Source organism: Triturus cristatus, chromosome 1_2 (assembly GCF_964204655.1).
Source record: "Triturus cristatus chromosome 1_2, aTriCri1.1, whole genome shotgun sequence".
NCBI classification, from domain to species: domain Eukaryota; kingdom Metazoa; phylum Chordata; class Amphibia; order Caudata; family Salamandridae; genus Triturus; species Triturus cristatus.
Window position 1 is genome coordinate 607927438 of NC_140580.1, and position 13053 is coordinate 607940490.

Here is a 13053-nt window from a genome sequence, read left to right on the forward strand (position 1 = left end):
CTCTGACCAGCCACTTCAAGCAAAGTTTATGGGGAATGTTTTTATTAATGGTGGGAGGGGAGATAAGTTGAGCATACAGCTACAAATTGTTATTTGTTAAAAATATCAATCACAGCATTTCGCACTCCTAGATATAAGCTTCATGACACCACAGTTTATAGTATTAAATATGCGAAATGTAGAAATGTTTTGCTTCAAATAATAATATATGTTGTATGAACACTATATGTACAATGGAATACTACTCCGCTTCAATATGTAATACATTCTAAAATCAATAAAATTATGTGATTAAAAAAAAGCACGACTAATCACTAGTGAGGGTATCCATGTGCTGCTTTAGGTGGGTTCAGTTGAACGGCTAGGTCTTAAGTGACTCCTAGAATTCTAGGAGAGAGGTGGAGGTCCTGAGGTGCAGGAGGAGGGCATTCCAGGATTTAGCCATGATGTAGAAGAAGGCGCTTCCTCCTCTGTTGCTTCGGCGGATGCAGGGATTGTGCGAGAGGGAGAGGGTGGTGGATTGCAGGTGTCTGGAGGGTTGGTGGACATTGAGGCGGTGGTTGAGGTAGGCTGGCTCTTGGTTGTGCGGGTCTTTACAGGTGTGAATCAGCATCTAGAATTGACATCTCTTCTGTATGGGGAGCCAGTGGAGTTTCTTGAGGTGAGGGGTGATGTGGTGAGGGGTGATGTGGGTTCATTTGCAGAGGTCGAGGATGAGTCTGGCCGCAGAGTTCTGAAGGGTTTGCATTCTCTTCAAGAGGTTAGTGGTGATTCTTGTGTAGAGTACATTGCCATAGTCAAGGCAGCTAGTGACTAGGGCTTGAGTGACTGTGAGTCTGGTGTTGATGGGGAGCCACTTAAAGATTTTCTGGAGCATGCCAAGAGTGAGAAAGCAGGCAGATGCTTCTGCATTAATCTGGGTTATCATGGTAAGTTTGCTGTCAGGATAATGCCGAGATTATGAGCCTGGTCTGTCGGTGAGTCGGTGGATCTTAGTTCCGGGGGCCACCAGGAGTCATTCCATGTGGAGGTGTTGTTGCCAAAGATTAGCACTTCTGTTTTGTGGGTGTTGAGTTTCAGGCAGTTGTTTTTCATCCAGCCCGTTTCGCTAGTCATACAGCTTTAGAAGTTGGCTCTCGTGGTGGTGGGGTCTTATGAGAGCGAGAGGATGAGCTGGGTGCCGTCTGCATAGGATATGATGTTTAATCCATGGGCTCTGACGATGTTGGACACTGGGGTTGTGTAGGTATTGAATAGAGTGGGGCTAAGGGATGAGCCTTGAGGAACACCGCATATAATGTTCTTGGGTTTAGAGGTGAATGGTGGGAGCCGGAATCTCAGGGTTCTTCCTGTGAGGAAGGAGGTGATCCACTTGAGAATGTCTCCTTGGATTGTGATGTGATGTATTCTTTGATCAGGATGTGGTGGGATACGGTGTCGAACACTGCCGTAAGGTTGAGGAGAATCAGGGCTGCTGTTTCTCCCCGGTCAAGGTTCTGATGTCATCAGTGGCAGCGAGTAGGGCAGTTTCGGGACTGTGGTTGATGCAGAATCTGGACTGAGAGGTGTCCAGAAGATTGTTGTTCTCCAGGTGTTCAGTGAGTTGGGGATTGATGCCTTTTTCGAGGGCTTTGGCAGAGAAGGGGAGCAGAGAGATGGGACAGTAGTTTTTGAGTTCTCTGGGGTCGGCGGATGGTTTCTTGAGAAACAGTTTGACTTCTGCATGTGTCCATTCTTCAGAGAGGGTGGCTGTGTTGATAGAAGTGTTGAAGAGGGAGGTGAGCTTACTGCTGATCTTCTCGCTTCCGAGGTTAAAAATGTGGTGAGGACAGGGGTCCATGGGGCCCCTGAGTGGATGGAGTTCATGAATGCTGTGGTGTTCTGTGTAGTAAGCTGATCCCAGTTGATGAGTATGCAGTTGGGTCTTACTTCTGTGGGAGCGAAGTGGCAGAAGCAGTTGAAGGAAGTGTGCTTGGGTCAAAGTTCTTGTAGATGGTGGAGATCTTGTCGTGGAAGAAGTCTCACAGGGTGTTGTAAAGTTCCTGGGAAGAGGTGATGACATTTTCCGTAACGGAAGGGTTGGAGAACTTTCTGATGATGTTGAAGAGTTCTTTGCTGTGGTTGAAGCTGGCTTTGATGCAGTCCGCCAGGGCGTTTTTTTAATCTCCGTCAGGAGCTGGTTGTAGTGGTTGAGGGCTCTCTTGAAGATGGATTTGTCTGCAGATTACTTGCTTGTACACCATTTTCTTTCTAGTTGCTTGCAGTGCCGTTTTGCGGTTCTCAGCTCCATGGTGTACCATCTGGCCTGTTTGGTGGATCGTTTGCCTTTTCTGGGCTTAATGGGGCGACTCTGTCAGGACAGTCTGTAATCCATGCAGTGAAGTTCTTGGCAGCTTGTTCTAGGTTGGGTGCGTTGCCATGGTAAGAAGTGTTGAGGGTGTCAGTCCACTCACTATCTGACACTTCGCTCCAGCTGCAGTGGTAGACACTGGGTGGCTCGGGCAGTGCCAGGGGGTCTGGTGATGATGAAGTGGATGATGGCATGGTCAGTCCAGGTGAGTTCAATGGCATAACTGTATGTGACTATGTCACTGGCCATGAAGAAGGGGTCAAGCGTGTGTCCCGCGTTGAATGTGGGGCTGGTGACTAGTTGGGTGAGGCCGATGTTGTTCATGCTTTCGAGGAAGTTGGCAGAGTTAGTATAGTTGAGGTAATTAAGGTGGAATTGGAGGTCACCGAGGCTGATGTAGTCCTTCATTCTTTTTGATTTACATTTGTTAAAATCATAACTATTTTTAATTTTAAGGTTCGTTGTAACTGCAGCAACACATTTTAGAATACACTCTACAACAAACAATGAAAAGACAAAAGAAAACATCTGAAATCAACAGTAATTCAAACAAGATATTGATGTTAAAAAATAAACATTTCTACCTGATTCACAAAAAATTATCGGAAATCTTCACATGTACGTTTGCTACCCTACAGATGTCCAATTGTCTGAACTGACAAATGTTTCCAGTAGTACTCCTGCAAAACCTTAGTGAACCCTAAATGCATTCACTTGAAAGCACTGACACTTCACCTGTCCTTGTTCTTATTTGCATAATGGACAAAGAAACAGGCATGAAAATATGACTACTTAAACCATGATTGTACTGTTAAATCCATTCTACCTCTTTTCTGTTGCCTTTTTATCCAAGAGGGTGGGTTATTTGAGGGCAGTTTGGCAATAGGTGTACAGAATTTTTCTGGTGCTCCGTATTGCAAGCACTCTTCCTTCAATGTTGCACACCACATTTCAGGAAAGGTATTTACAGAGAGGTTAAAATCAACATGAAGATGGCATATTCCAAAATACCTCAACAAAAACAGAAAATTTGGCTGGATTTTAGCTATTGTGCCTGTTGTACAGCTGTCCTAACTAACTAGCTATGTGTGTTGAAGACACATTACCAGAAAGTTGAGACGTGCCTTCCTGCTTGTTGTACACTTTTATTATGGCCTTTATGTGAGACCTGTGGAAGGCCTTAGCTTACATTCCAGAAAAAAGCCATATTTCAAAATGTTCCTCAACCTGATGAATGGATCACAAGCTACAGCATCAGAGGAGGGGCCTTAAAGTAATTATTTCACAAATATTGCATAGCACCTGGACTTCATAAAAGATGAATGTAGCATTATAAATCTAGGCTAATAAAATAAATAATAATTATTATTATTATCAAAATAAGTATGGGTTAATATTGGACTTGGCCATCCCTCCTCCTGTTTTTGCTGAATTCGTTTTTGTTGACTTTAGCACTATGTGCACATTACCAATGCTAATCAGTGGTAAAGTGCTTGTGCTCTCTCCTTTAAAAAATGAGAAATTGCCTTATAGTCAAGTGGCACATTTAATTTACTAGTAAGTCCCTGGTAATGTGGTACTACATGAGACCAGGACCTGTAACTTAAATGCTACTACTGGACCACTCATTGTGCCACCCATTTAAGTAACCCTTTAAACATGTGTCAGGCCTGCCATTGCAACCTGTGTGTGCAGTTTTAAACTGCCATTTCAACCTTGCAAAATAAACCTTTTGCCAGGCATCAGCTTACCTTTTTGATACATATAAGTCACCCCTAGTGTAAGCCCTAGACAACTCATAGGGCAAGATGCAGTGTATGTAAAAAGTTGGACATGTATTTTTAACTTTTACATGTTCAGGTAATGAAAAACTCTCTCATTTGTTTTCCCTATTGTAAGGCCTACCTTACCCATAGAATAACATTAGGCTACCTTATCACATTTAATAAGGGATAACTTTAAGTTGGGAGCAGGTGGAAATATCGAGTTTGTTCTCTAAAGAATTGTAATTTCAAACCCTCTGTAATGGTAAAGTTGGATTTTAAGGCACAATTCTGAAAATGCTACTTTTATAAAGTTGGGATTTTCTTGTCCCAGCCATTTGGTCCCTGTAGCCAGTATCCTGGGCCACATGACTAGGTGTATCTGACAGTTGGTCTTTGTGTATCGCCGCAGCCAGTGACACAAAGGGAGAATGGCTGTTGGTAGGATGAGCAATCTCTGGCATGATGGGGGCAGAGCTGTAGCCTACCCCACTTGCACATCACAAAGACTCTGCCACAGCACACTCACCAAGGGTTTCACAGTAGTCTTTTGTGCTCATAGAAAAGCTGAGGCCAGGGCAGGTAGGCTGGAAATTTTAGACACCTCTTGAGGGTGAGGGCTGTAGAGGTTTCTCCCACTTAAATGTACGCACCAGGTATAAGTAGTGGACCCTCAGACCCAACTCTTCACTACACATCTGGACCTGTGGAAGACTCAGAAGAAGGACTGCTACTCTGCTGCCCTGCTGCTCTACTGTCCTGCTTGCTGAGTGAGAAGGGCCGGCCCTGCATCTTGAACCCAGGACCGCCAGGACCACCAAAGTGACTCCAAAGGCTGTTTGCTGTGAGTCCTGCCCCAAGTGGTGCCATCCTAGTCCTGGACCATTGTACATGAGCCTGAAGGTGCTCTACAAGCCCAGCTGTGGTCCTGGCAGAACCAACACAGTGCAACACAGCCTCAATGCTGGACCTCCCATCACAGCAGTCCATCTCCTCTGAAAAGCTGATGTGCAACACATCCTTGACATAGGACATTGCATCGCAGCCCAGCAGCTCTATCAACCACCATTGCGTGGCACATCCTCGATGCAGGACTTTACATTGCAGCCCCTCAGCTCTTTGGAAGCGCTGCTGCGCAATGCATTCCCAACAGGGCATCTCAAAACAAAGGATTTAAGGTACTTTGTTCAACAAGCCTAACGTGGTCACTATATCTAGGCTTTGTTCCATCATGGACGGGTTGAGCTTGTGACTTTGTCCTGGTCCAGCACTAACAGATAACCCCAGTTGGTGCTTTGTGCTTGTAGGCACTATTTTTACCTAAATCTTTAAAACTGCATCTAGAAGGTTCTTCTGATGTATTTTTCTAAATTGGTATGGGATTTTTCTTGTGTTGTGTTTTCACTTTTTTACTGTTTGAAATGTTGATTAAATATTTTACACATTACCTCTAAGTTAAGCCTGACTGCTTTGTACCAAGCTAGCAGAGAGGGAAGCGCAGGTAAATTTGGGGTTTGTTTGTGTTTCATCCTGACAAGAATTGTGGTTGCTGCTTGAGCAGGGTGTCACCCCTCTCAACCAGTAACCCAATTACCTACTGTTAAAGAACCCACAACTTCATGCCCAAATAGAGGCACAAGAATGAATTCCAAGAGTCTTTACTAGAACATGCAATGGCAAGATGAGTTGTCAAGCCATTATGTACTCACTTAGTTGGAAATTAAACCCATATAATTTGGAGCCCCTTCCAGATGAAGTTTGCAGAAGGCAGCTAAGCAGGCATGTATGTACTGTGCTTTTTCAGGTGGCTCCTGTGCATGTCCTCTCTCTGTGTACCCAAACAGGCAAGGTGGGTGGGTCACAGTGGGGATTGTCTCTTTACCTTTTAGGCTGCAGTGGTGGGCTTTAAGGTCTCTGCATGGTCCTCACATGTGACAAGGGCTCTGGGTGGCAATGTGCGATCTCTGTATCATCTTCAAGGTCAGCAAGGTTGCTGGGGTGTCTTAATCTCTCTGTGGTCTCAAAGCAGCCTCTGTGGGGTAAGAGAATGCAGCACCACCCTCTGCAGGTTCTCTTTAGTCATACCAGTTCTCTCTTTGGGTGAACTCAATGTGCTCCCAGGGGAGTAGCTACCAGTGGTGAAGCCTGTGCAATGCACTGGGGCCCAGAGGTAGGAATGGGCCCAATTACAGCAGCCCCTTCAGCCCTGAGAAGGCACTTAAATAATGCAGTTGAAGTTCTGAATGTGAATAAGCATTAAAGATTACGGAAAATGTTGTTTTTATCTTGTCACATATATTGTGGGTTCAAAAACAGAGGTTAATTGATAGCCTAGGTGTTTACTTTTATTCGTGTACTGCTAAGTGTGAGGATTTTGTAAAGAAAACTATATGAAAATCTTGGTGGTGTGAGAGGAAAGGCTGAAGGGTGTCATCGTCTTCTAACACATAACAAATTGTAAATATTTATAAGTTAACTCTATACTTAATATTTTAAAATAAATTAAGAGGAAAGCACAAATGAAGCACCATTATTCCAATTTTGAAGTGTGGTGGAGACAAAAATGTTAATAGGGTCAAAACAAATCAAGACAATTTACTTACTGATGTGCAAATTACAAATATTCGATGATACCCAATTTCCACACATTATCGTTTGTCTACTGTCTAGTTTTACAGTAAAATTGTATACCTTTGCAACTTAAGTGATCATGTTAATGGAAAACGAGCAGAAAAATGACAGCGGCTATCACACCATGCTTTTGTAATATATTTGTAACAGGGTGCTCCTAAAAGACTACACCCTTACAACTCTCCTGCTGAATGGGAGTGACTCATTTGCAACACTTGCTCTTTGCATGATGCTTAGATGTTTCAAACTCCCTATGAGTTCAGGGATGTAATATTGATGTCAGCAACACCAGTCTGAAAAATGTTCCAGCACCACTTTCTACTAGGGGCAAAGGAGCTCTTACAGCTTTGGGGGCTTAATGTTCGCTCCGTCCGATTCCCTCAGCTGCAGGGGTCAAACTCCAAGCAGAAGATTCTACTGAAGCACCTGCGGGGGCACTGCGAAGGCCTCATTGCGCGCATGGAATAGCCGAGCAATTCGCATGCTCCCTTTTGTAAATGCAGAGTATGCCATTCTCCCTGGCTGCCGGACACCAGTAGGGGTCAAAAAAGAGGTTATGCCCATGCTACTAGGTGGCTTCTGAAAACAAGACAGTCACAGTAATCACTGCGTTCAGGTTGATGGGTGAAGAGCAGGCAATGGCAGTCAGTTAAAGACAAAAGTCTTAGGGGCACATGCATCAACATAAGGAATTGCGATTCCTTAATAGCAATTATTAAGGAATTGCTATTTAGAAATTGCAATTCCTTATGCATGTAGGAATGGCTAAATAAATTGCGATTCCTACACATTCCCTATTAACAAATACGCTAATAGGGAATGCCTACCCATTAATTCCTATGGGCCTATTTTGATTACCAAAAAGGTAATCGCAAATTGCGCATGCAATTTCAAGGGTGCTAGGGGGCCAAAAGGCTACCCTGATCCATACCCAAATTGGTACGTGTGCACATCTGGCGCACACACATGCCCCAAGGGCATGTGTTTGCACCACCCGCCAGAGGTCACTTAGAAAAATGCAATTTTGTGCATTTTTCTAAGGAATTGCAAATTAACATCAACATGAAGTTGATGTTAATTTGTGATTCCTTAATGCATAGTCACATTCTGTGACTTTTCTTGCATTGCATTTAGGGAATCGCAAATTGCGATTCCCTAACTGCATTCACAAAATAGGTAATCCCAAATTTTGTGATTATCTATTTTGAGAATGTCTTTGGGCTTGATGCATCTCAAAAGGCTAATTGCCGGTCATAAAGGGGCCGATTGTGCGAATTGGCCCCTTTGCAACCAGGAATTAGCTTGATGCATGTGCCCCATTGGCCTGATTATGAGTTTTGGCAGTGCGGGAGTGGGCGGCACGCCACTGCCACACTTCCGCACCACCAAAACTCACTGCCAAATTGCAAATATTTTTGTGGTCAGGCGGGCGGCGTGGCAGTCCTGCGGCAGTGCAGTGTAAGGCTCATAGTGAGCCTTAAGCTGCACTGCTGCGGGACCGCCAGTGCATGTTCTTGCATGAGAAAGAATGCACCATGTCTTGCAGGGGGGCACAACATTTGCCCCACTGCATGCACCCACATGCACAGGGGCATTAGGGGGCCTTTCTTTCCTCTCCGCCAGCAGTTTCATGGAGGAATAACTTCCATGAGACCGCTGGCAGTGAGGAAAGTTGTAGTATACTTGGCGGTGCCTCAGGGCACCACCAAGCATATTGCGGCCCTCAGACTGCAATGGGACCACCAGAGATCTCTGATCCCAATCTGCTGCGGCGATGTAATGGCAGTCCGACTGCCCAAGTTGTAATAGGGTGGTCGGAAGACCTCCGTGCCACTGTGAGTCTGGCGGTCTGTGGACAACCAGACTCAAGATCAGGCCCTCCTTTCCAACAGATTGCAGTTACTGGGAAAATAAATGATTTGAGTGTTGTTTGTTTCATTTTATACAAAAGAAATTCACAGGTAACTTTAAACAACTTTGTTCTCAACTGTCACTCTCAACCTCTCAGGCACCCAACATTCCAATCGCATCATCACTCCAACATTCCGTACAGCACACACACAAACACACTGGCCGAACGAGGGGTGTAAAAGGCATAGCAAGAACAAGAGTAGGATACTACAAACTTCTTAGGGCCGCTGATGCCCAATTCCTCCTTATAAAAATGAGAAGTTGGAATAGCAATCCTTCTGAGACTCGTTGAAATCGGCAACAATCCCAGAAATCAAGACATTGCTCCCCAGGTGGAGAGTTGGAACTTGAAAAACTGTTATACACAGTACTGCTGTAGGGGCGTGTGAGCCAACAAATTAACAGGGAGAGCCGAGTTAAGGGTCTGTCTTGGCTCTAAGATATTAGCAGTAGTAGTAGGTTATATGTTCCAGAAACACTAACCACAGATGCAATTCTTACACATCAATACTTGGAGTTAAAAAACAGAAGGCCTGTCTGTGAGGGTTTGCTGATGTTCCTCCATATTTGTCAGCAACCTGCCCAAACTCATTGCCAAATCGCCTTTGTATGGCGACTGCAAAATATAAGAAGAATCACCTGTGCCCTTCCGCATGCCAAAAAATGCTCCAGCATGAGCACTGCATTAATATGTTGGCTGCACAATCAAAGCCCGCCTATCAAACACACATGCCAAGGGTATACACATCTGCTCACCGTATTGCTCCCTTGCTGTATACCGGTAGTTCTGTAATGTCGGTGCTGTTGTGTAGGTGTATTAAAACTACGATGTAGAGGTACATAACAAAATGATTCAGAATATGTGAGAATGGGCACCTTATGACTGAGCCCCACTCGCCCAGTGTATCATTGTCGCCTGTTTTTCCTTCCACTTTTATAAAGATTATCTCAGCGCTATGACGCACCTCAGAACATGTTAAGCGCTTTACAAATAATGTATGACATTGAATAACATAGCGAGTAAAACAGTGACTCGGAAGAGAATCATAGCTGGGTTGTTTTTTGTAGATAATTAATTGTATTGGAAAGAAACTGCTATATAATTCGAACATCATTTTTTCATCAAGGAAAAACAGCCATGTTTGTTAAACAAGTCCAGAATATTGAAGGTCGCCCAGCGTACATCGCCCTTTTTACTGCCCTCTCACTGACACCTGTTGGCTCATCTATGATGAAGCAAGCTAATAAAATTAATCGGGGAGCATCATGAACGTTTACCCTGAAATACTCCAGGTTTGCCAGTCTGGAGGTAGGGTTGACCCAGCCAACCCTGTATTTGAGTAGTTAAATGTCACGCAGGGCCACTTCATCTCCGAGGCAGGTGAAAATTACACCTTAACAAGGCTTTTTAAACCACATTCAGCACACGTCATGTACCACTTTGGAAATACAATAGAGTGCAAAATCAGCTAATTGCCTTACATAGTAGCACAGTGTATATGTTATGCAGTCCCACCACATGTTCAACGCAACAGACTTGGTGGGCTGCTTTACTGAAACTTGGTGTAATGTCTTAAAAAAGAATTGAGGCAAAGCGGCGCCATATTATTGAGTATTATTAATCCCCAGGGGCGTAGCTATAGAGTGCAGCAGGTGCAGTGACGCCGGGTCCAGGGATTTAATGGGGCCACTGCACCTCAGGTATGGCTGTCCTTTACGATCCAATTCCTTGCTCGCATTATAGCCCATGGCACCCTTCGACGTCACTGTTAATCACATTAACATGACACCATTACTGGCTTTCACAACAGACTGGTTTGACTGAGCAATGCATTCAGCACTAGTCTGTGCACTAGTTGTTCTGTGCAATACACCAACGTGTCAACAATAGCCCACTTGTGGTAATGTGCATTTGACGGACTAAAATCACTCGCTCGGTTGCCCCACTAATCTCTTTTGTTCGTTTCCCGCTTGAATCCCATAGCATAGTTTCACTGACCTCGGTACATGAGTGCGTGTGCGCTGGCGCCTTCCTCCTCTCTGATGCTTCCCGTCTCGCGCTCCTCACGTGAAGACGCGCACATGGAGATACTCAGGGTTATAAGGCGGGAGCCTGGAGCCCTGCCAGAGGGCGCACATACTGTCCAGAGCTACCGTGTTTTACCTCTGCTTTCGGCAGCTGCATCCACAGGTCCAGCGAGAAGAGGAGCAGTGATTTGTGAGGAGTCGACGTTTTATTCGATGCTTTAAATCCTAGCACATTGGCTTCATTTTTTTTTTAGCAGAGAGGTGCTGTTTTAGGTTAATTTAATAGGAGGAAATCTGAAAACCCTGTAAAAGATCAGACATAAAACGTACCCGCTCAAAGAACAAACACTTTCCTTAAAAGTGTGTTTCTTTTCCATACCGCCAATGTCTGAAAGTGCCATCTTTCTCCTAAATCCTCAGCCGTCTTTCTCATAAATCCTCAAACGAGGTCTTGCATTATAAATGGTAACATGACTTTCACACTGATAAACCACGCTTGAGGCCTTTTCTCTAGGTCTGTGGCACTCAGTAGCCACAGGGAAGTATCTTGTATACCACAGATGGCCCAGGCTGTATTTACTACTGCACTGCGGCAAATAACGACTTCCATTATGTAGTAAAGATAAGGGTACATAGGGCAGTATATATTTACTATTCTATCTCATCATCTCCTTACCTCGACTATATTCTGGAAGTCAATGTCTTGGTGTCAATATATGTGCAGGTCCATATTAAAAACTCAGTAGCTAGGTACCACATGTAGAACAGGTTCCCCAACATGCATAGCCCATCCTGAAAACTGTCATGCTAATTAAGCTGCAGAGATACAGTCAAGTGGCTCCCTGACAGTCTCTTTCCCAAAGTTGTCTTCGCTCCATTTTGAGTAAACTGGACTTATCACTGGCCCTTAAGACCAAGGGATGCTCTTCTCCATTTCAGACAGTACATTTCTCCTTTATGAGACAGTGCATAGCAGCAAGGCCTTAACCACTAGAGCAGTGGTCTTCAAACTTTTTGATGCCGAGACCCCCCATCAACATTTTTTAGGCATAAGGACCCAACAAAAATTTCTAAAACCTGGTACTCTGTATCATTGACAACCATAAATGTTTACCAGAGAAACCGTCAATCTGTGGTTGCACCTCCTTTGTACCAGTTTAACACCCAAATATAGCAATAAGCAACAAAGAGGTGACCAGCACAGCTCTACAAATGGCCTTCTACTAAGCGTCAACACCTGTTGCTGCTTTTTATTAACTTTTGAACCTTTTGAATAAATACGTTTTTTTTGGGTTAAAATCAGCAGATTATGTGGCAGATGATGGACTAGAGCAAGGCTTCTTTTCAGCCTTGTGCAATTTGCAACCTGAAATTCTAGTATCTCGCTTTCCTCTCATATGGTGCTGCAGAGTTTTAAGGGAAGCCAAAGACAGAACAAAGTAGTGGATTCAGTAGGCCATTACTTATGGCAATCTGGGGACTTTATCTAATCAAGGGTCTAATCAAAAGTTGTGCCCATGTCAATGGTCTTGTCACCAGCCAATCAGAGTAAAGAGCATCTTTTAAAACTTACACCTACACAACTTACACTGAAGGCTGGAAAAATCAACAAATGGTAATCAGCATGGGAATTGGAAAATCACAGGTCACATATCCAAATGGAGTTGAGCTGTTGCTTAGCATATCAGGAAACAGGACAGGAAAGGAAGCGAAAAGGTTTTAGCCACTGCGTTGTTTAGGAGCGTCTCTGAGCCCAGAAACCTGAGATGGAAGAAACTGGTAAAGCCACTTCTCAGAGACATCAAATGACCCTCAGCGGGTGAGGAACCACCAATTTAGTCTGATAGAGTACAGTATTCATTTGCCACTTGTAAGCACAACCACTCTATATTCACTCTGGGTCAAGGGAAGGACAACAGTTAGGAGGAACTGAACAGAGTTTACAAAGAGAGGGAGTGGATCATTCCCACAGGGATACAGTTGAAACATGCTATGCCACTGATTTTGATTATCAGTCATCTCAGTCAGATGATCCAAATCCATCAGTTTCCACCTCCTGGTGAGGGAGCTCAACCCGCCCTCCATTATGGGGAGAAGTACACTTTAGGAGGACGCCCTATATAATGGTGAAGGGAAAAGATAAATGGAGCACCTTCAGAGGGATTACTGCATCGAGTTCATGGAGGGGAAACACACGGCCAGCCAAAAGAGGCTGAAAGGGGTCAGGATGGCATATCTGTCTACCCAGAGCTAAGACTTTCATTTCTATGCAACAGCTAATGTGCAGAAATCCAAACCTGCTACCTGCATAATGCAGTTTGCCAGTGAATCTGCTAAAGTTAGATTAAGCAAATGCTTCTAGCCAAAGCA

At 44.3% G+C, this 13053-nt stretch overlaps 1 protein-coding gene across 1 annotated transcript in view; it reads right to left on the minus strand.

Annotated features, from left to right (window-relative positions):
- The window catches only part of LOC146867724 (SPARC-like), a 641752-nt gene extending 630986 nt beyond the window's left edge, over positions 1-10766 (minus strand). Inside the window, exon 1 of the mRNA XM_085615045.1 lies at positions 10655-10766. Within this exon, the coding sequence (XP_085471171.1) occupies positions 10655-10739 (85 nt within the window). The 5' untranslated portion in view covers positions 10740-10766. The remainder of the gene's footprint in view (positions 1-10654) is intronic.
- Between the last annotated feature and the right edge of the window lie 2287 nt (positions 10767-13053).